Below are 23,417 nucleotides of genomic sequence, written 5' to 3'. Positions count from 1 at the left end.
AGCTAGGCCATTAAACCCATGAAATGAAGTGGAAATGATAGTTCCAGTTATCTTGCGATTGTATGTAAGCTTAATTAGTGCTATTATCATGACTCATTTCAGTAGTATGTGGTTGTATTTCATGCCGCTGTGTCCTTGGCCTTGGGAAATGTGAACAATGACATTGCTGCTTAATTATTGTTATGCAGGGTCATTTAGAGAAATTACATAACTATGCACTTAAAGCAGTCGTTCAGCTGAAACGCCTCTGATTGCCAAAAAAAAGAAAAGCACACAGACATGGAAATCTCCATGTGTTTTCATTTATAAACCTGCAATTAAGTAATTATCACATTCTGGAAAATATTCTCCTATGCTTCTTGCAGCTTCAAGAGTCATTATTTATTTCTGAATGACTAAATTGCGGTGCATCTTTGTGTATCGTTTCGAAACTGGGATTCGTTTGATTCTCTAACATCCCTTGAAAATGTATTTGAAAGGTTGCCGTGGCTGATTTGCTTATACTGTCATGAATACAGTCAGTTTGAATATCAGAACTGTCTTTGTATTCATATGATGCACCGTAACATCAATGAGACGCCACATCGTGAACTCAAACAGGAACTACAGATGATCCACTTTGATATTTCACAGCAGCTTAAAGAATATTCAGTTAACCCTTTCATTGTCAACACCTATTCCAGCAGCTCTATTCTATATATATATATACAGTATGTATATATGTGTATGTATATGGTGTATTAATACTGTTCTCTCTGAAGTAATGCATCAGTGTTGTGTACTCAGCAGCTATGATGGATCTCCATCCTCAAAGGTCACCCAATGTCCCGCTGTGCCTCCATGCGATGGTCAGCAGGTGCTGTGTTCTGTGGGACTGAGCCTCACTCTGTCTCGCTCAGTGTTCCTGGACTCCAGCGGACCCCATTTGGTGGCAGTTCTGCCTGTTAGAGACCTTTCGCATTGACTGTGGTGCCAGCTCATGGTGGGAAACGGGCAGTTTAGCCTCGCCCTCTCGGAATCACTGCTGTTCTTGATGAAACATCTGGTGCCAGCCAAAATCCGCAGATGCCACTGCCAACCCAATATAATGGCTCTGCCAATAGGAGTGATGGGGAGCTAGGGATGAAAGAGAAAGGATATGTTGGAGAGAATTTGTGTGGTTGAAAGGAACGGCAATTGATGTGTCTAACAGAGGGCTCTGCCACAGTCGCAAAACAACACTACATGCCACCCACACACAATCCACTATCCCCAATTTTCTGCCGTTTCCTACCCATGCGTGCACACAAGAGCTAGGTTTATGATATGGCTGCATATATAACACACACATATGCACTCAATTACTGCACCCTACTTTAATATCCCACAATAAACACAGACGTCAGATAAGTTTACATGTGTTTAGGGATGGCTGACGCGAAACTGAACCTAACTCCTGCAAAGTATAAAAGTGTTAATACAGCAGAACAATTTATATATTTAAATATAAATCTTTATAATATGTAAACAAAAAAAAAAACAAAAAACAAAATAATAATAATAATAATAATTGCAGTTTTGGCTTGATGTCTTTTATTAATGTTTATTTGTTTCATGACCAAAATAACATATTCACAAAGAGTTCATTCAGTTGAAAACTACACATTACAATTTCTGAACAAACTGTCAAACTGCAGATGGAGGGCAATACCTCTCGCTATCTCAAAATAACAAAAAGCGTGCCTCAGGGGTTAGTCTTGGGACCACTGCGTTTTAGCCTCTATATAAATAATATTGATAGTAATGTGTCTAAAGGAAATTTTCATTTTTATGCAGTTGGCATTGTACTGTATGCTCAGCACCCACTGCAGACCAGGCTCTCTCCTAATTACAATTTTATTTTAACATGCTTCAACAGAATTTTTATGATTTAAAACTTGTTTTAAATGCTTAAAAAAGGGGTGCTTTTTTCAAATCTGAAATCTAAATCAAATCTGCCTCCAATCCTCACTACCCAGGGTACGAGGATTGAATGTCTTTAAAAATACAGATATCTTGATATTTTAATAGATTAATCTCTTTCTTTTATCTTTCATATTCAGCAGCTAGAAAAAATAAAATAAAACTTAAACTAGTGTTTTATTTCAGAATTAAATTCTGCCATTCATTCAAATCTAGAAAGAAGCTGGTTGCTGCCACTTTTATGTCTGTAATTGACTATGGTGATGTTTTTTACATACATGCTTGGTCTCAAAGTTTATATGCACTGGACACTGTATATCATGGAGCTTTGAGGTTCATTACTGGTTCACTCGCCATTGTGAATAATTGTATGAACATGTTGGATGGCCTTCTCTAGCAATGCGATAGACTTCACTGGTATATCATATACAAGGCTATTTTAGGTCTACTTCCATCCTACCTTCTGACCTACATCAGTGTAAATAATATTGGGACTTACAATCTTTAACCATTAAAACAATCTGTATTTATGTATGGTTGTACTGCTGCCTATTTTGGCCAGGACACTCTTGAATAAGAGATGTTTAATCTCAATGAGTCTCTTTCTAGTTAAATAAATGTAAAACAAACATAGGCGTGCACACTAACCATTCCTCACTAGGTGTCACAAAAGGGATGGGTGTCAAATTGTTTTGAAGCTTTTGCACATTTTCTTCAACTGTTTCAGTGTTTCTTGAAGCCTCCCTCTGCCCACCAACCAGTTTTAAGTCACTGAGGTATATTTGTAGAAATAGTCAAAAATACATATTTTATGTACATTTAATGCTAAAAATCATTAGGATATTAAGTAAAGGTCATGATACATGATATAAATATAATATAATATTTAAATATATCTAAAAAAAAAAGATTAGTATTATATATATATATATATATATATATATATATATATATATATATATATATATATATATATATATATATATATATATATATATATATATATATAAACCTTATGTTTTGTGGGCCAGGGTCACATATTATGTATCGTTGTTCATAGTTCACTTGGCTCTGTTTGTGTGGTGTCACAGTCCAGGTTACTGGAAGCAAATGGCAAACTCCGGTAACGGGCTAGAAAGTCACTAAATTCCTGCATTGAAAAAATATCATAGAGTCCATCTTGGCTGGGGCATTTGATTTAAATACCAAACCGAATCTGTTCTGTGAGGGGTTGTAGGTAGAGACAAACATTGCGAGTGTCTTGTGTGTACTACCATTTGTGTAGAAGGTTTTAACAGCAAAGCTCTGTGTTATAAATATTATAATATAATATTTTTATCTATTTTTACAGATATCACTTATACATATTTTATGCATTTTGGTGCGCTGTAAATAGACTGTGAATCAGTATGGACACTGTAAATAAAACCACCTTTGCACTGAAGGTTCTTGCCCTGCCATCATTTCTTGTGACCAGTTTTCCTTCACGCCTCCTCAAAATGTGGCTTGATTTCCCCCATTGTGTTAAGGGAAGATGACAGGTTGATCAGGTCACTATTGAATCCTCGATTATATGGTTCATTGCATTTTGTTATTTACATTTAGCATCTTTTTTATCCCTCCTGACTGTGACACTTTCCAAGCAAGGGGTTGTGACCCCAGTTGAGGAATGAAGTACGTGTTCATTTTTTAATCACTTGGCTCTGGAGACTTGATCTCTGTGAGCTGTGTAAATCTGAAGACCACCTGTTGTGCATTGCGAGCCATTTCCTCAGTGTGTGATCAGTTGCTTTGAGAGTTCACAGGAAATGGAATTAACATCTGAAAATGGCAGCACAATCACAGAAATGACGGGTCAATTCCTTTATTCTCAGCATGTGTGATTATATGGTTTGTGACGGGAGAAATATCCGTCAAGACTTAAACACCCCTGCCATTGTGCTGAACATTTCCTTTCATGTGTGCAGGTTCAACCTGAACTTTGACCTCTATATATACAATACTTCTACAGATAATGCATATACAGTATATATATATATATATAAAAGGCTGTGAGACTATGAGAAGTAATTACCTCAGAATGTTCGTCAGTATGCAGTTTTCCCTATTGCACGGATGTCAGTGATTATCCCTCTGCGTGCCGTAGGTTGCCGACCCCTGCTTTAGATTGTCAGTCTGACAGAAATGAGTCAGATGTATGCACTTTTATGGCAATGCAGCAAAGGATTCTGGGTTTGAATGAAGTGATGAATAGGATCTCTGAGGGCTTCAGTGCCAGTTGCAAAGTAAAGCCAGATTGTCTGAATAACCTTATGGTGCTGTAAACCACAAAATGAGCAAAATAGATGTTTTTTTTATTCATCACAGTGCACTCATCAATGAGTTTTCACTCTGTTCTTTAATCATGGCTGTGGTAATTGCAGTGTCAGCACCCGGCCCTTTGTTTTGAGCTCAAGTTTTGGTAGAACAGGTGTCACACAGAACCTTGGCAGAGATCCTTTATGGCAAGCAGTCCATCTCTCTTCACCCTTATCCACCTGGATTACTGACACTCTCACATTCCCCCGATGGCTGATGTCCGGGTTTTTCCAATCCACCTGCCCTCCAAAAGCCATTCTTAGTCTTTTGTCAGTGCTTTTTTGGTTACGGTTTCCTCTTTCTCTCACAAACTGACTGTATGTGTGGTCAGACTGGTGTGTATAAGCAGTAAATCTCACAGCATGGTGGTTGTTTCAGTTTAATCCATCAGTTTATTGTTTTTTCTATCCATCTTTCTAAAGTTCTGCCTTTCCTGTTTGTCTTACAAAAAACTTACAAGGTGTCGAGTGGAAACATCATCCCAAACACCATGTGAATCACCTTTTCTGTCTCTGATGAGACTGTATAGCTGGTTTAAAATTTAAATACAGCTAATTATAATTACCGTAAACTATCCCTAACCCAAACAGATGCACACTGACTTCATCTCTTTTAATGAGCTCATACAATTCAATATGCAATCTGCATAATGACAAGCGGTCAACCATTCATATTTCCATGCTCATTCCTCTCAACATCTGAACTTGGAGAGCCGTTCTTTTGCAGCAAATATGATTAGCTTGATTTTGTAAACAGGAAAGAAATGTATCCATATATGTAGAATGACATTAAAGGGATAGTTCACCCAAAAATGAAAATTACATCTCAAGCCGGCCTAGGTGTATATGACTTTCTTGTTTCAGACAAATACAATCAGACTTATATTTAAAAATGTCCTGGCTCTTCCCAGTTTTATAATGGCAGTGAATGGGTGTTGAGATTTTGAAGCCCAAAAAAAAAGTGAATCCATCAATCATAAAAAGCACTCCACATGACATCAGGGGGTTAATAAAGGCCTTCTGAAGCGAAGCGGTGCTTTTGTGTAAAAAAAAGTCAGAGAATATGGATATAAGCCAAGAGAAGACAAAAGGAAACAAAATTAGAGATTACTGTTAATTAAGTTTTAAATATGCATATTTTTCTTTCACAAACACATCGCTTCCCTTCAGACGGTCTTATTAACCTTCTGTTGCCAGTTGGAGTATTTGTATAATGGATGGAAGCTTTTTTTGGCTTTAAAATCATATCAACTATTCACTGCCATTATAAAGTTTGAAAGAGCCCCAGGATATTTTTATTAGAACTCCGATTGTATTCGTCTGAAAGAAGAAAGTCATATACACCTAGGATAGCTTCAGGGTGAGTATATCATGAAGTAATTTTCATTTTTGGGTGAACTATCCCTTTACACTTTTTATGAAGACATAAACAAGGCTGCTCCAGAGTACTAATGTTTAATTTCAATAAATTAAGTATTCATTCCACCATGAATAATTAGTAGCAGCCTTCCTTTGAACGTGGTTCCTCTACATTGAATAAAGTAGTTCTTGTCAGAGAATAATTGATGTACTTTTGTAATGTCACTGCAGTTGTGTGACAGTTTCCATCGCAGGAATGCTGACCACCTGAAGAAGTCCATTTAATGGCTAGTTAATTAGATTTAACGGTGATTAAATCTAATGGTCATGATTTAACATTGATTGATTACCTGAGGTCTAATCACCATTTCTTTCTCTCTCTCTCTCTGTCTCCTCATGTGCTGCTCGGCGGATCAGATATTCTCGCCGTTTCAGGTAAGCACGGTTTCAAATTTTCCTTTATTCTGCTGAAACGTCATCAGACGTCATCTGCTGAGGCTGTTTTGTGTCTGTGCTGGTTTTACAAATGCTGTAATGCCATTTAGGGAAGGCAAGAAGTCAAGCGCTAATCTGACGATGCCTCAAATTAAAGGAAGATGGCGATGTGAGCGATGGGTTTGTTGTTAGGGAATTGGAATGTTCTAGTGATGAGTGTGGGTTTCTGCAAGCTCTCGACTGTGTTATGGCCAACATAGCCTCAAGATGATATGTGAACGGATCATCCGGCATTCTGTTTAGAAGTATCAGAGAATCAGTTAATGAGCCCGCTCAGAATACGGGATGATTATTTCCAGGGTCTGGATCCCATTGTCAGAAAGATTAATGTTGATATGGGCTTGTGTTAAAGTTTTCCTATTTTGACAGCAAAGGTAATATTTAGATGAATGAGTCGTGTGATGAACAGAAGCATTTTATTAATTAAAGAACATGACTTGGTGGATGAGGTTCTGGGCAAGGAACTGAGATGGTGCCGATGGGATTGTCTTTCAGAGGACATTATGGAACTGCTAAATAGGTTTAGCAGGGTTTTTTTTTTTCTGTTTTTGTTCTGGAAGTGGTTTCACTTCCAACTAACTGCTATATACATTTTTTGTTAATTATTTTTGGATGACAAGCAATCAGCTCCTGTCTTTAGAAGATATCTTGAATTGATTCACAATATGCATGAAGGTTTCTTCAGAGCTGTTAGCATGATCTGACAAACAGAACTGTGTTGGTTGCTAATGATGATTAAGTAAGGTCTCAGAAATTTTGTAGTAAAATGTGTACGAGTTATTTTTGTGTGCGTTTGTAAATATGTGAAAATGAAATGAAATTGTAAACCAGTTATAATTACTGATATATACTGATTTTCTGTTTTGTTACATTTTCAGTGGCCATTACCCAGCATACACTGTACACTGAGCTCAATTTATTTATTTATTTATTTTGTTTGTTCATTTAAAAGTTACTAATACATGTTTTGTTTAGAAAGAACATCTTGACTGGACTCTGAAACAGCAGTTGCAAACAGTCAATTCTTCCCAAAAACTGCATTTTTGGGCAAGAAATGGCTTAAATTCAACAGGGAACAAGTTTGTAACAGAGCAACATCAGCAATGCTCAAATAAACGTAAACTTATAATCATTCTTAATAACAGCTGTCATATGTCCCTTTAAGTTCCAATGCATTGAGTATACATAATTAAACATCATATACAAGGGCATAAGCAATATTCATATTCCTCACAACTTCAGTTTTATCCTTAATCATTTTGAGTGATTAACACTTAACAACTTAATGTATTTTGAAGCTTAAAGGTAAAGAAACCTTGCACATACTTAATTAGATGCAATATTTTTTCTTGTGCATCATTCGACTGATAAACAGGCTTTGGTTACCGTCTTCTCTTTCTCTGTCACGCTTTCTCTCTTCCCCTCAAACCATTTTTCATCTTTATTTTTCATCTCAGCGGTACCATCACTGTTTACGCTCTTAATATATTCCTTATAAACTCATCACGACGACGACAGATCCTCCCAGGGACAAAGAGAAAGTAATAAAAAAAAAACATCAGCACAAAGGGATCCTGAGGAAAGAAATGTGCATCAGTATAGCCTGGGGTGGTTTTAAACGTATTCTTTACAATGATTCATGTAGTGGTCACCTGGGGCTAGCTGAGTAGCTGTGCCAATTAAATTAGGCAGAAGCAGAACTCCTGCACCCCCTGACTGCATCCTGTTTACCGGCGATCCCCGCGGACACTCTCCGCTCCGATCTGCTGTGTACAGTAATTGCATTTAGGACACTGTCGCCTTGCAGAATATTGTAGAGAATGAAAAAAAATAAATAAACTTATACCCGAGAAGACTGATTCTTCAGTAGGACAAGCATGGACTACATTACCCATGAGGCCTTGCTGCTAGGGAATAGTGGAGGGGAGGGGATACTTGTTCAGTTGTTTACGTCAAAAGGTCATGGCAGAAAGTATATAAAAAAAACAAGTTTCTGATTACATGGATGCTTGGATGTTTATGTCCACAGTGGGTTGAAATGTAAGAACTGAAATGTGTTCTATGGTTTCATATCATTCTTAATATAGCCAAGGAGGCTTTTTAGCTCAAGTAACGTATTGAATTATATGTGTATTGAATTTTTCAGGAGTTGTAATGTGCATATTGATTGTGGAAAGGCTATTAAAAGGTTGCACATGTGTTAGGTTACAACGCTCCTGCTGTTGACTATCCAGATCTTTTCCTATCTTGACAGAATCTGAACTTTTCAATGTATTATATTTAGGGATGGGAACAAAGAAACAATCATTTGTATGGTAATCAGACTACACTGGTTGTTTTTAAGAGTGAAGTCCAGTTCTCTTATAAGCAGTAACATTTAGTGACTCAAAATCACAGAATAACTAGAACCACACTGTTGTTGGTTCACTCTGATGAATCATTCAAGATGAATCATTCAAGATGAATCGTTCAAGAGTCTTTTGTTCAACAATTGACATCACTTGTCAATCCTTGTTTTTCAAGCACTAAAAAGAACCGGTTCATACACCACACTGTTTTTATTTATCTAGTTAGTTTTTATTCAAAAGAACCATTTTTAAGATTCATTAGCTCAGGAATCAAGCTTCACTGGTCAAGCCAGGTTTATTTTTTATTTTTTTACTAAAAGCAACCACTTTTTACTAAAAATAATAATTTGTAGGAGTCGCTAACTTGGGAAATTGACTCTTTTATATTACTGTTGACTATAACGAACATTTTAGGAATTGTTTGCTGTGCAGAACATCAATTGGTTTTAGTGTTTGATTATTTAAAACCCAAATCAGTTCTTGATTCAAAACTTTACTAATAATGGCACATTATGAAGTAGGTACTGTCTCCATGTGAAGCTGTTGGGGTTTGATGCTGTCCAACAGTTTTGTCAGACAACTGTGTTGAGTATTCTGTGTAGACGATGTGATTACAGACTGCTTTTCTGTGATCTCACAAATGCTTAGCACTTCTAAAGACCCTCGGCTTCTGTCAGGATCAAGCTCTTGGCCTGTAATAGGGACCACATAGACGGGTTAATTAAACTTAAATAATTGAAAAAAAAAAAAAAAATTGTGGCAGTAATGACCTGTGGTTTGAAAGGGGGAAAACATATGGCTATAGACAACTTCCCATCTCTTCTCTGCCAGTCTGGGGTGACGCCCCACCTTTGCAAGCTTTGATGATGTCAGCCAATGGTGGTGGCAAAATGCCAGGGTGGCATTAGGTATTCTGGACAGGTGGCAAAGAGAGAGAGAGGGACACTAGCATGACACCGTGATGAGAGGCATGCCAACTGTTTCCCCGTCTGCCGCCGGGCACGGCTCTCCGGACCGTTAAATCACAGAATTGAGAGGCGTTTCCTGTTTCTCTCACTCTGTCTGTCTCACACCTGCGCTGTCTTGCTCTCTTTCCCTCTCAATCTTTACATAGAATCCATTTATCTCTCATCTCTCTGATGGAATCAGGTTTCTCTTCTTTGAGCAGCATGTCCCGGTTTTTCTGTCCTTGCCCATTTCTTCTCTAGCAATTTCCGCAGCCGCTCGGTCTGAACTTGACAGTCACTGAATGACACAAAGTGACCGGGCCGTCTCAAATCATGAGGTGTTACACGGAATGATCTGGTAAGAGGATTTCCTGTTGTCAGGCTGTGATTTAGTTGTCAGTAATTGTCAAATAGGGGCTGGAAAGGCCCTGAAAAACTGCCCCGGTGTTGCGAGGTTATTGTATCCTCCCGATATTTCTTCATTCATCTCGTTATCTCGCCATCCTGGAGTTGGTCTCAAATAAATACACTATTGGCATCTTATCGTAGCAGATACGTATTTAATCAGGATGTAAATATGGATAATTAGAGTGATTATGAGTCAGTCTGATCGAGTCTAATTGTTTTTGACATGCAGCTTCCTCTCCGCTCTGAATTGCAATTCATTACAAGCTGGCCGAAAGTTATCGGAACAGACCAGTGGAATGTGGCCTCGTCACCGCTAATAGTGGACGACGGCCATAATTAACCCAACACACTCTGTCACCATAGTCACAATCCCATTCAGACAAAGCCGCTGCAGGGCCTTTTAAAGCATGTTTGTATTTAACCCAGATTAGGTTGGAGAGTCATGCAATCACATTTGAATAAATGTCTCATTATCTCTAATAGTGTTGGCTTATGGTCGCATGTTATTGTCGGAAATTGTTTCAGGTTAAGACGATTACACAGAACGGTGCAGGAATGTAAACGGTGATTGCCGTGACCTTGTCAGGGCTTGACAGTAAATTTTTTTTTTTTTTTCAATTGCCCCGACCAGGCCAACAGTTCAGATTCCTCAGAGGCTCCGAGTCAAAATAAATACTTTGATTAAACATTTTTAGTACATTAAACAGTTATTTATTTATTATTTATAACAGTATTTTTTTGTTAAAGTTTCAGAAGTAAAGTTTTTAAATATTTTTATTGATTTATTTATTTTTGAAAGAAACAGCTATTTATTTGTTTACAAAAAAAAAAAAAAAAAAAATTGGAGGAAAAATATATTTTTATTTAATTTGAATACATTTTAAGTCCTTCTGAAGTAACTTTATAATTTTAGCAATATTTTTGTTGTTGTTCTAGAAAGTGTTGTTTTGAAAGACAATTTATTGATACCCATCAATTTTATATATTTTTTGTTTGTTTGTATATAAAAGAAAAAAAATGTTGAGTGTCATGCAATATTATATATATATATATATATATATATATATATATATATATATATATATATATATATATATATATATATATATACATATATATATATATATATATATATATATATATATATTCTATTCTAAATAGCTTAAAAGTGCTGTGCGCTTTTTAAGAATTAGCGGCAGTTGAATGCAACAACAAAATACAACATCAAATTTACTTTATCCTATATATAAAACATAGGACTTTTATTAGCAAAACAAATAAAAATAAACCATGCTATAGGGCAGGCTATGCCTAATATAACATAGTAAACAATTTTAATAGTTTAAATAGTTATAAAAACTGGAAAAAGGCTAACCAATAAGTAAAATGTGGAATATTTATTAGCAAATCTTGATGTTGAATAAAATAAATAAATGACACAAAGTGGAAATCAGCAAACAATGTTCGACCAAAATGATTTTTATTGCTACAAAAAATCAATACGATGGTGGGTCGTTGCTGCGGTGGGCAAATGACGTAACTGGTGTTGCAGCTTAACACCGGTATCACCGTCAGGACCGTCTATCGTGGCAAGCCTACTCTGAATGTCTCTTGGCTCAGGTACTGGACAAAAACCCAATAATTGTAACAAAGTGAGAAATCAATAAAGGTTGCTGAAGGGCTTGAAAAGGTTGTAAATCAATAAAGCAGAGAGGTGAAGGCCTCAGTTACATGGTCCAAATACTCGCTGCCAAGCTTCTATTACCTTTATACTTGATTGGCTATTGACATTAAATGTGTGTCCACTGCATATTTCCCCAATGAGTTGACCAGATCAGTTTAAAATGGTTTCTATGAGCTGTTTTTCGTCATGTGTGTCATGCATATGATGAACACACACACACACATAGACCTGCCCTCCTATGTGGGCAATCAGGGAAATGGTAACAGATAACGTTCTCTGGTATTTGTGTGTGTTTTAATGCAGGCATTTATGAAACCCTTTTGTAAACATTTGGCTGAAAATGATTTTGATACATTTGGGGTTTTCTTGTTTCTAGAACTTGAAGCTCAAGACCTCAGAACAGACTTCTAATGTAAGAAACATAGTATCACCTGCAGTTGCTATGAGACACCAGCCCTCCGTAGGCTGGTTAAAGGCCAAGTCACATACAAAAGCGACTTCTTTGTCATGTTCTTCATTCTAATGACCTTCGAAATATCATTTAGTATGTCTCCAACTCCCCGACTGTGTCGACTGAACACTTGCCTCTTTAAAATACCTTCTCTGCTAAAGAAACTCAGAAGATGAGAGGAGAGTTTATTTCAGCTTAAAGCAACAGTTCATCCAAAAATGAGAAAAAAGTGATTAAATGAATTTTGTGAAGAAGTGATTTTTTTTTCATTTTCATTCAGCAGTTTTCATTATCCCATAAGCATTTACAGAATGTTATCTCTTTTATAGTGCCATGACAGCGATTTTAGATCAGATGGAAGTTCATTAACACTATTCTCAGTAGTCAACATCCAGCTCATCTGAAAAATCTCAGTATATTGATCTCTGCTTAGCTCAGTCATTATTCACATATTTATGAGGATGTTTCCCTCATTCATAAAAAAGCATGCCGCCTTTTGATTTGAGGGAAATTGAGGAACTGACAGTCATGATTACTGTAAAAATTTGACATAGTGTACATAGTTTAAATGTCATATTTTATTAGGTATCTCCATATTTTAAGATGGATACACACGAATATTTCCACTGAAAACAAAACAGGTCAATTATGGATAGATGGTGAAACATTTCTAGGCAGGTTAGTGTGACTTTAACAAAAAACCAATAATTGTAATAACTCCTCAAAACAACATTTCCTTGACATCTAGTGCAATATTTTTTTGGTTTGTAATTTCGGGTCTGTAAAGCACTTTGGTCAGCGTGTGTTGTTTTTAAACTGGCTATAGAAATAAATGATTGGTTGAATTGATTGATTGATACAATCAAGTTTAATGTCTTTAATGTGAATTTCAGAAAATTCTTTATTTAAAACCCCAACTGAATGGCACTTAAATGCACTTAATTCATCTGTCAACTTTATTGTCATTGTTCACAGTATAAGTACAGACAGAGAAGCAATGGGTAGTATTTAAATTTTAATTTTGTTATGTATGCATTGCATTCTATGCATTAAAAAAAAAAAAAATTCTTAAAAAGGAAACTTAGTTGTTCATTTTAAGAGACCCATGAGTCGTATTTTCTCTTGCATAATTAATATTGGACTTTAATTAAGCAAAAACACATTTTATCCGATTACTCGATTCATCTATGGAATTTTTGGTAGAATACTCGATTACTAAAATATTCGATAGCTACAGCCCTAGTGTATTTGCACTTTCATTTCACTGTTTGGTGTTGTAAATCATTATATTCTGTATGGAGGGAAAAAGAAACCTGTGTTTTAGCAGAAGCAGTTTTAATAAAGCTATTCTAAGGGGAAAATGTACCAATATGTATCTTATTACATGAACCTGCAGTTCATGTGATGACTTATTTTAAAATGCTCTTTTCACAGATCCATTGAAAAAGATCACTACATGCATAATCAGCCCATCCTGGTGAATAAGTCAGAGCACAGTTCTCTCCTCTATGTCCATTGGGTTCTCGAGGATCCCAGAACCTGCATCAACAGATCAGCATTAGATGTTCAGTGCTGCTTTCTGTGTGTTATGATACTGACTGTGAGAATCCTTTATTACGTAATAATCAGTTCAGGTCAGTGTTTTCTCACCCAGAGGTCAGTGTGCCTCCATCAACCCATTTCCATCTGCCCTCCACTTCACTGTCAGTCAAACCAATCCAGACATTAGCATTAGCAGATATTTTCTTCACAAAATCCTGAGAAAATGAAAAAAAATTAACACATTTATATGATAATGTATAAATGTTTTCTTCCTCTAGACTATAGTTATTAAATTAGTTTCACTCACGTGTTCCTCTCTGTTGTTGATGATGATCAGATCTGCTCCTCTCTCTGCACAGTATCTTCTACTCTCAGTCCAGCTCTTCTTCTCAGAGGAAACAAAGTAAAGATTAGATTGATAGTAAATCCATCCATCTGTAAACAAGAACAATTCAACTATTAACACTTTATTCCCACAACACTGATCTACTAACAAGTGGTTGTTTTAGTTTTAATATAGTCCATAATTACCCATTCCATGAATACTTTTCAACAGTTCATTTTTCTCCTGATGTAATTGGTCTCTTTGTTTAATCAGATCCCGGTAACTTGATAATAATCCATCTTTCTCTTTTGCCAGCTGCATGTTCTTGTCTACTAGCTGGTCTCTCGCTTCTGTGAGGTTGACAATCTTAGTTCGTAGCTGGTCTGTCTTTTCTGTGAGATCTGTATTCCTGGTTAGTAGTTGGTCTTTCTCTTCTGCGAGATTGGTAATGTTAATTAGTAGCTCACTGCTGTCTCCTGTGTAGTTTGTGTTGTTTGTATGGATGTGGACACAAAGCGCTATGACTGCAGTCAGCAGAAGAACACACAGCAGAACCAAACACATTACAGCTGCTTGGTATCTTCTGATCTTCACAGAGTCAATTCCTGAAGATTATTAAACACTCATATAACTCAAATGTGTTATGTGTGTGTGTAAAATGTGTATTGTTGTTATAATGAAATGAGTCACAGTACCTGTGTGTTGAGGTGTTTGGTATTTCCTGGTGTTCTCTGTTTCTGTCGTGACATTATGAAGGTTTACAGAATCTTCATTAGCATATATGTTCATCTCTTTATCTTCATCTTTGCCCATAGCATTAATGAGATGGATGTAAATGTGAGTTTATTAGAAGTATTTCCTTCAAGTAGACTGCACTGCTCTGGACTTTTGCTTTGAGCTTACTTTTATAAGGCACCGCTGTGGTCATGAACATGTGATATCATACTGAGTTACTAGCATAACATCAGTTCCCTGAGATATGGGAATGAGTACTGTATCTGCTAAGACGCTATGGGAAAAACTCCATTTTCTCAGTATTCTTTAGACGAAGCGAAACCAGTAAGTGGTTTCTGTCACTAAGAGACATTTCCTCACAGGAGACATCTTTTATTACAGGGGCGTAGATTACGCGGGGGGCGCGGGGGACATGCCCCCCCGCACTTTTTCGGTCAAGTGTGTTCGTATAGAGGTTTTCAAGAACTGGTGTGAATAAATTAAAATTTAAACTCAAAGAGACAGGATAGTTTGCACATGACCTGATTTTTTATTTGAATCTAGAAGGCGAGACGAACATCACGGAGCGCTAAACTCTCCTGCAGTGTGTGTTTCATTCATACTCGAAGCCGGAGGGCGCTCTCGCGCAGTTAATCATACCAGGAAACTCCTAATATGGGCAACAGCGTCCAACTATCACTGTATATAAACAATTGTTTTCACAGAAAAACCTTTTATACAGTCTATGAGAAAAAACAGACACGATTACGACAATATGTGTTTTTTTCAAGTCATTTCCAGCAGGTGATAAAGTATATGAAAAATGCTATTATTACAGTATAAAAACTATTCTGCCTTGTTATGTGATTAAAAAAAGTGTTTGTAGTATATAAACAAATCATTATTTGTTATTGTCTAGCGGTTATAGATTTCTAAGCCAATAAAAAGATAGAAATTTGAGAACATTTTAAGTTCCTTATAGTATCCTATGGTATACCAGTCAGAAGTTTTTGAACAGTAAGCTTGTTAATGTTTTATAAAGACATATCTTCTTTTCACCAAGCCTGCATTTATTTGATAAAGTACAGCAAAAAAGTAAAATTTTGAAATATTTTTACTAGCCTATTTAAAATAACTTTTATATTTTAATATATTTCAAAATGTAATTTATTGAGATTTCAATACTGATTTTTTTTTTTTTTTTTTTTTTTGCATCATTACTCCAGTCACACAAATTCTGATATTCTGCTAAAAAACTAAAAAACGTATTTTTATATCCTCAAAGAATGCTGAAAAAATGTGCTCATCTGTTTAAAATATTGATAATCAGCAAATCAGCATATTAGAATGATTTCTGAAGGATGTTACACTGAAGACTGGAGTTATGATCCTGAAAATTCAGCTTTAAACCACAGGAAACAATTACATTTTATATATTTTTTTTATTTTAATAGTACAAATATTTCAAATAAATGCAGGCTTGGTGAGCAGAAGAGACTTCTTTAAAAACATAAAAAAATCTTACTGTTCAAAAATTGTTATATAGATAGAAACGTTATATTGTAATGTTTATTATACCATAGCATATTGACATGACCATATTATCTGGCCCTTAACACTAACTTAACTAAAATGTGTTAGTAGTTATAATAGTACACATGTGTTAAGCTGCTTGGTGTTTGAGTTCTCTGTTTCTGTCCTGACATCATGACTGTTTATAGGATTGGCATTCGCATAGATTTCCATCTCTTCACCTTCTTTTTATTTTTATTTTTTATTTATTTTTTATTGTGACTCTGGAGTCAAATCATCGCAGTGTTTATCTCTTTGCATTTTCCTTTACATTTATGGATTCGGTATACTCTTTAATCCAAGGCGACACTGCATTCAATACAGATATTATAGATAGACAGTATACACAAACTTTGGTAAAGTTGTTGCTCTAAGCTAAGTGTTTTCTGGTTTTGAGCTTTTGCAGCTGTGGTCAGAAACATGTGATATCCTGTTAAGACGATAACATGTAATGTCATTATTTTTTTAAAATAATTAGTTTTTTCTTTCTCTATGAAACTTATTATAAAAAACATACAGTATATATGAAGTTAAGGTTCCTTGCGGTTTTCCTCTGTCCATAGTCACTTAAGCAATGATCATATATTGCAAGTAAATTTTAATACACTGGCATTAAAAATGATATCCTCTGAACTTATTCCTGTTTATTTCCTGTATCTCGTGTAACGTTGAAACCCTTCAATTGGTGAATGTTGTTCTGCATCTGTTCATGGAGACTGTCTAATTCTGAAACTTCTGAAACTTCTGCTTCTATAAGACTGCTCTTGAGGTTTTCAGTAGAATTAATTGTGGTCCAAATGTATTGTGACTTTTGTGTTGTATTGTAAACTTTTTTTGTCCTTTATTTATTTATATTTCGTAGGAAGAGCTAATCAACCCCTGTAGTGAATCCATTAAGAAGAAATTGCTTAAGCTATCTGCCTTTGGATACTTTCTCAGTGGTTTCAAGATTTTACATGCATCTTTCAGGTTGCCCTAAGTTAACAGCAGACTGGGGCCTGTGTAAAGAATGCTAAGTGCAATATTAGCATTAGCAAACAGGTGCTAGTTCATGCTTCTGTCATAGTGAACATTAGCTGTTAGCCTAGCCCTAATAGCAATGCAATTCTAGCTGCTATGTGTTTTGAAAATGCAGAAAGCTTCAAAAGATTCACACGTGCACCAACAACATAGAAAAACATTTATTATCTGAATGACTCAGTTAAAAAGATTTATTACAATGACACTTTAGAAGAAAGAATCTTTAGCTGACAGAAAAGGCAATACAAGGACACATTTATAATTTTACCTGCTTCTTGTTAGTGGTCATATTACAGATTTTTTATTTCAATAGATGGTTTTCTTTCACAGGTCCACTTAAAAGTAGAACTACAAGGAAGTGTCTTCCACTCTGAAGTCACAACACACTCCTTTGCTCCATCGGGCTCTCCAGAAGCCCAGAAGCTGAAATTACAACCCATCATTAGATGTTCAGTGCTGCTTTCTATGTGATATGATACAGATTGGGAGAAACATTTATTACATAATAATATGGTCAATTCGATCATTTCTCACCTCAAGGTCAGTGGGCTGCCATCAACCCATTTCCATGTTCCCTCCATATTATTTAGACCAATCCAGACATTGTCGTGAGTTTTAAAAAAATCCTAATTATAGAATATAATAAAAATAATGTTTTAATATATTAACTAACATACATTTAATATGATTAAATGAATCATTTTGAGTCAGTGTTTTACTCACTTGTTCTTCGTTGCTGTTTATAATAGTCAGATTTGCTCCTCTCTTCGAACAGTCTTGTTTGCTTTCACTCCAGTTTTTCTCTTCAGAGGAAATGTAGTATAAAGTGGATTGATAACACCTCCATCCATCTGGTAACACAGTCAGATTAGTTGCAAGCCTTTTGTTCTAATTTACCCTGAATTGGAACTTACTAATAACAGCTTGTACTACACACATACAATATATTTTTTTAAATTAATATTTGTGTAGTTTTAGTGTATAGTTCAAGATTACCCATTTCACGAAGATGTTTTGAAAGCAGTTTGTTCCCCTCAGTTAACTGGAGGTTTTTTGGGATAATTTCCTTAATCTCATTTTCGAATTTGACCTTTTTATTTAACATGTCATGAATATCAGAAAGTAGCTTCATTTTTGTTTTATTGAAGTCTTCCTCACTGTTTTCAAACTTGTTACTCTTAGTTCTGTGTTCAGTAATCAGCAAAATAATGGCCTCCAACAGAAGAACACACTGAAGCACCAAATACACCGTAGCTTTTTTGTATCTTCTGATCCTCACAGAATCACTTCCTGAAAATGATGGATATGAAGATAAATCTTAATCACGCACAGGACTAAAATGTGTGTGCTAGTTATTGCAATAATGAAATGAGTCTCAGTACCTGTGCTGTTCCCCTTGCACATTGTCGGTCTTTTAGAATCAAACTGTGTATGTCTCCGGTGTGTGGACTGCACCGTTGTGTACCAGTACTTTAAGAGGCTGAACGTTAACCACACCACTGTGACCACACTGAGCAGTCATATCCTGTTTGCTTATATAAAAACATTTTTGTAGATAAATGATAAAAGATTAAGATCTACGTACACACACTTGTAGAAAAACTAGTCATGTTGGTTTGCCTTTGGTTGAATTTGCATTTTATTTTATAAATGATTGAAATTATTTTTTTTTTTTATTATTATTACTCACCCTCATGCTGTTCCAAACATGTAAGACCTTTGTTTATCTTTGAAACACAAATTAAGATTTCTTTGATGACATCCGAGAGCTTTCTGACCCTGCCTATACAGCAAAACAACTACCATGTTCAAAATTAAGGTTAAGGTACTGATCTCACATGGATCTCGCATTTTAGCAATGTTCTTACTACCTTTCTGAGCATTAAACATGACTGTTGCATTGGTGTATATGCAGGGTCAGACGGCTCACTTTGTGATGTAAAGACAAATGAACGTCGTATGGGATTGGAACGATATGAGGGTGAGTAATCAATAACATAATTTGTTTTTTTTTGGATGAACTAAATGTGAAGTGTGTAGTTTCTGCGTCACAAGTGTTACCAGGCAGAATTGAAGGAAAAACTAAATAGCCACCATCATTATCAACCACAAACTTATCACCAATTATCAACCCCAAACTTATCCGCTGAGTTGGTGTTAATCTTGAAACTTTTTAGCTTTAAGTGTGACTTTGCTAGATGTTGTATCAGTAACAAAATGCAATAGAATAATAAAAAAGCTTACTCAGAGTTTCAGTGATAAAGATGTTTTATTACATGAGAACATGTAGTTATGAAGAATAACTGAAATGAGACCCATCATGTTTTTACAACCCTTTATTAACAGTGTAATTATTTCTTTCAAATGTTCTTCTCACAGATCCATTTACGTTTTTGATCACATGAATATTCAGCAAACCCTGATGACAGATTTACAGCACAATCCTTATTACCAGAGCTATCACTAGGTTTTCCAGAAGCCCATAACCTGCAACAAAAGACTAGAATTAGATGTCTGCCTGTGAGATAAAGACAGGACTAACTTTGATTTTGTTTAAAATAATTTGGTAAGTTTGACTGTTTTAATGGCTATGCAGACAAAGAATATGTAATTTCGTGTATTTAATTTAAAATATGATGTTTTTTTTATTTATTTTTTTTTTTTTGTGTGTGTGTATGTGTGTGTGTGTGTGTGTGTGTGTTACGATGATGGTGTTTAGTGTTTGTGTGAATTATACTGTGCCCCTTCTATAAGTAATAGGCTTTGGTTCATCATGTGACTCTCATCACGCTATCAGTGTATTACACAGGTACAAAACAAATTCCAATACTTCAATATGCTGGTATATTAACATTATATCAGTAAATGAAATGTCACTATTTAACTGTAAATTTAAGTTAAAACCTAAAATGTTGCTACTGTAATTTACGTTAAAATTCTGGCAACCACAACCAATGATTTTTTTGTTTGTTTGTTTTGTTTGTTTTGCTTAGTTTTTTTTTTTTTTTTTGACAAAAGGGGCCGGTGTGTATCTAGGTTGTGAGTAGTTGAATGGATGGATAGATGAACTGGCAGATGGTAGACTATGTCAGAAGAGGCTGTAGTTCTGAGTGGAGTTTGGTGGATGGAACTTAAACGATTTTGAAGGTATTTAATTTGATCAGTTTGGTTCTAGAAGTAGAATAATAGTCTGAGATATTTTAGGTAGAAGTACATATTTTAATTAATTGATTTCTCACTCAGTGATCGGTAAGCTGTCATCAACCCATTTCCATGTGCTGTCCACCTCAATCAGACCGATCCAGAATTCAGAACCACCAGAAATCGTTTTCACAAAGTCCTAATAATACAATGGAAATATGTTTGAATAAACAAACACATTTGTAAATATAATAAACACAACCTTACTCTGTAAATGCTCTTGTATTTGTTTTACATATGAATCTATTTTTTGCATGAAGATGTCTCAGAAAGCCCACAAATGTATAAATTATAGTTTAGCACTTGACAAACACCCCATTTCCACTCACTTGTTCCTCTTTGTTGTTTATGATGATCAGATCTGATCCTCTCTCTTTACAGTCTCTTCTGCTCTCATTCCAGTTTTTCATCACTGGGGAAACATCTGAGGAAACATAGTAGAGACTGGATTGATAGCACTTCCATCCATCTGTAAATACAAGGAGTACAATAGTTCGCTTGGTATTCCCATCCACATTTATTGACAACTTATTTATAGCAGGTTATACCCAAAACATATCGTCTGTTTCCTTTTAATATTTAATATTTGTGTAGTTTTAGAGTAGTTCTTTATTACCCATTTTGCTTATCTTCAGCCACAATTCTTTCATCTCCTTATGTAATGTTTCATTTTGTTTACATAGATTTGTATTCTTAACTGATAATTCTGTAACATCACTGGCCAAGTTGGATTTTCTTTTCTTTAACTCGTCTATTTCATCTGTGATGTTTTTGTTCTTGATGTAAAACTCCTCAATCATATCATGGAGATTGACGCCCAGCACTATGACTGCAGTCAGCAGAAGAACACACAGCAGAACCAAACACACTACAGCTGCTCTGAAGCTTCTGACCTTCACACAGCCACTTCCTGTAGATCACAAATATTTTTAAACACATATTTAACTCACATGTTAGTTTGTGATACTATGATGAAATGATTCTCAGTACCTGTGTGTTGAGGTGTTTGGTGTCTCTTGGTGTCGGTGTTCTCTGATTCTGTCCTGACATTATGACGGTATCTAGCATCTCTGTTGACATCAGTGATTGTCTCCACTGCACCTTTTCTTTCCATCTTTCGTATCCCGATGCTTCTACTGGTGTGTGTTACATCTAGAGTCAAAGTTTCTGGTGTGTGGAGTGCACCGCTATGTACTAACGCTTTAAGAAGCTGAACATTAACTAAACCTCTATGACCACACCGAGGAGTCGTTTCCTGTCTGCTTGTAAAAAAAGAAAAAAAAAGAAGTACTGAGAAATCTATGTTTTTTCCAATGTAAACTGTTTGCTTGTAGGACTTCCTGCATAATTATTTGTTCTAATCTGTCATAAAACCCTCCAACTAGTTATGAAAATATGTAGTTCTGCACATTTTCAGTCCTGTGCAATCATTTGTGAATTTAAGAAACATTTTTCATCAAGTGTCTAAGGGCTAGAGATCACAGTGAAGGAGATTTTGGATTTGAACCATAGAAACTTTAGACTTATAAACAAAAGACAGACAAATTTGAGTTTTATGAAAATAAAACACTTCAAACTTTTATTTTAGTCCCTTTTTCCTTTGTTGTTTATGATAATCTGCTTATTTATGATCAGATATGCTTCTCTCTCTGTACACTCTCAGTAAAAGCTGTAATTGGAGCTCAACCTTTTTTAAGGATACACATTTGTCCCTTATTTACCCCTTATTTAGTGCATGTTTGTACCTTAATACTAGTACCTAAATGACACATATTATACATTTTGAACTTTTGCTCTCAGCTCAGCTCATCAACTGAGTGCAAATGATCTATTAAATGTAGTAAAATAATGACATTTCTGACACGCTGTTTTGATCTCTTTGTCATCTCAAATCTTTGTCTTCCTCCAAAGCTGCTAGTTCCTCTTCTGTAAGCTGTTAGTCAGGAAAGCAGAACAGATTAGTACAAAATCACTCAAGAAGGCAAAAAAAAAACGTTATTTATATAGTAATGCTGACACTGAACTGAGTTGATTATGAGCCACTGTATATGCATTCAGGTATTCATTCAGGTTTTTTTTTTTTTTTTTTTTTTTTTTTACAGAATATCTTGACATTCACCTTTTTTATTTAGTTGCTTTTGTTCACAAAACTGGAAAAAAATGATACAAGAGTTATCTCTGGGGCAGTACCATTACAAAAGATGCATCGTTGTGTCTTATTTACCCATAAAAATTGAGTGTTAGTACCTAAATTTTAATATATTAATGCGAACTCAGTCAAATATATTGTGCAATTTCCCTCTGTTCCTCAGAGCCACTTCCACATGCATTTTAGACATGTATTTTAAGGGCTGTTAAATGATAAAAAAAATTTATCAGATTGATCACACCCTTTTTCTGTGATTAATTGTGATTAATCGCACACTTCATGAAATTAAGCATAGACCTTGTATCTTGTTTCAAATTTTTATTTTGTCATAATTTGATATATCCAGCAAAGTAAACCAAAAAATAATCATTAAACGGTGATTCTCAAAAATCTGTATTTTTTGCAAGCTTTTTTCAGACACTTAGAAACTCCAAAATGACACAAAAGGAGCCTATATAAGCACATATGAAAGAAAAAAAAAATCTGATTTTTTTTTACAATTATTATTATTGTGTACGTTGCAACAGCAAAGAGCTTTTTGTTTTTTTTTTAATTTAAGAGAAGTAAATTTGTGATAATGAAAATGACCAGATGCCAAAAATAAATAAACCAACCGCCTGCAGCCTGCTTATATGTATGTCTGCATATTTGTGTCTCATCTGGCCATAAAGCAGTGCGACACTACATTCAGTCTGTACTTCATGTATTTTCAGTGCATCGAATACAATACAAGGCTCTTCTCGCAGATCCATTTATAATTGTCACTACATGGATAATCAGCCCATCCTGATGAATCATTTAGAGTACAGTCCTCTCTTATATGTCCATTGGGTTCTCGAGGATACCAGAACCTGCAACAACAGATCAGAATTAGATGTTCAGTACTGCTTTTATTACACAATAA

At 35.3% G+C, this 23,417-nt stretch overlaps 4 protein-coding genes across 8 annotated transcripts in view; 1 reads left to right on the top strand and 3 right to left on the bottom strand.

The window, feature by feature from the left end:
- The window catches only part of LOC127966768 (cell adhesion molecule 2), a 456,176-nt gene that overhangs the window by 184,320 nt on the left and 248,439 nt on the right, over positions 1-23,417 (top strand). For all 3 annotated transcript variants that reach the window (XM_052567996.1, XM_052567997.1, XM_052567998.1), the window contains exon 2: positions 6,075-6,092. In XM_052567996.1, the coding sequence (XP_052423956.1) occupies positions 6,075-6,092 (18 nt within the window). The remainder of the gene's footprint in view (positions 1-6,074; positions 6,093-23,417) is intronic.
- Positions 1-23,417, bottom strand: part of LOC127966770 (C-type lectin domain family 4 member M-like) — a 370,290-nt gene that overhangs the window by 233,474 nt on the left and 113,399 nt on the right. Inside the window, exon 5 of one of the 2 annotated variants that reach the window (XM_052568008.1) lies at positions 21,779-23,364. The exons of the other annotated variant lie outside the window; for it this stretch is intronic. Coding sequence (XP_052423968.1) covers positions 23,223-23,364 — 142 coding nt within the window. The 3' untranslated portion in view covers positions 21,779-23,222. Of the gene's footprint in view, positions 1-21,778; positions 23,365-23,417 lie in introns of those variants that run through there. 2 annotated transcript variants of the gene reach the window in all.
- On the bottom strand, positions 11,065-19,265 carry LOC127966627 (asialoglycoprotein receptor 1-like). Its single transcript, XM_052567755.1, has 9 exons — positions 18,546-19,265; positions 18,160-18,453; positions 17,887-18,014; positions 17,698-17,789; positions 17,458-17,586; positions 14,064-14,467; positions 13,840-13,967; positions 13,641-13,747; positions 11,065-13,529 (listed from the first exon to the last, which is right to left on the bottom strand). Exons 1-9 carry the CDS (start codon positions 18,565-18,567, stop codon positions 13,400-13,402), a joined length of 1,434 nt encoding a protein of 477 aa, XP_052423715.1. The 5' UTR covers positions 18,568-19,265; the 3' UTR covers positions 11,065-13,399.
- LOC127966773 (CD209 antigen-like protein E) lies at positions 19,264-21,737 on the bottom strand. 2 transcript variants are annotated; one of them, XM_052568015.1, is made up of 5 exons: positions 21,355-21,737; positions 20,981-21,274; positions 20,694-20,833; positions 20,403-20,503; positions 19,264-19,650 (listed from the first exon to the last, which is right to left on the bottom strand). In XM_052568015.1, exons 1-5 carry the CDS (start codon positions 21,476-21,478, stop codon positions 19,524-19,526), a joined length of 786 nt encoding a protein of 261 aa, XP_052423975.1. In that variant the 5' UTR covers positions 21,479-21,737; the 3' UTR covers positions 19,264-19,523. The 2 variants fall into 2 exon arrangements, with proteins under 2 accessions (XP_052423975.1, XP_052423976.1); XM_052568016.1 differs by having other exon boundaries at positions 20,694-20,788.

The sequence above is a fragment of the Carassius gibelio genome, chromosome B10 (genome assembly GCF_023724105.1).
Source record: "Carassius gibelio isolate Cgi1373 ecotype wild population from Czech Republic chromosome B10, carGib1.2-hapl.c, whole genome shotgun sequence".
In the NCBI taxonomy this organism is placed as follows: domain Eukaryota; kingdom Metazoa; phylum Chordata; class Actinopteri; order Cypriniformes; family Cyprinidae; genus Carassius; species Carassius gibelio.
This window is presented reverse-complemented; position numbering and strand designations above follow the sequence as displayed.

What these genes read in the sequence shown, in the direction of transcription:
- LOC127966773 (XM_052568015.1), bottom strand. Translation starts at nt 21,478, where the DNA reads ATGGAAAGAAAAGGTGCAGTGGAGACAATCACTGATGTCAACAGAGAT. An exon ending in GCTGAAGATAAGCAAAATGG is followed by an intron (nt 20,834 to 20,980) that starts GTAATAAAGAAC and finishes TTGTATTTACAG; the next exon opens with ATGGATGGAAGTGCTATCAA. An exon ending in GACAGCTTACCGATCACTGA is followed by an intron (nt 19,651 to 20,402) that starts GTGAGAAATCAA and finishes CTTTTGTTGCAG; the next exon opens with GTTATGGGCTTCTGGAAAAC.
- LOC127966627 (XM_052567755.1), bottom strand. Translation starts at nt 18,567, where the DNA reads ATGTGCAAGGGGAACAGCACAG. An exon ending in GTGCAAGGGGAACAGCACAG is followed by an intron (nt 18,454 to 18,545) that starts GTACTGAGACTC and finishes CATCATTTTCAG; the next exon opens with GAAGTGATTCTGTGAGGATC. An exon ending in GGAGGCACACTGACCTCTGG is followed by an intron (nt 13,530 to 13,640) that starts GTGAGAAAACAC and finishes CTGTTGATGCAG; the next exon opens with GTTCTGGGATCCTCGAGAAC.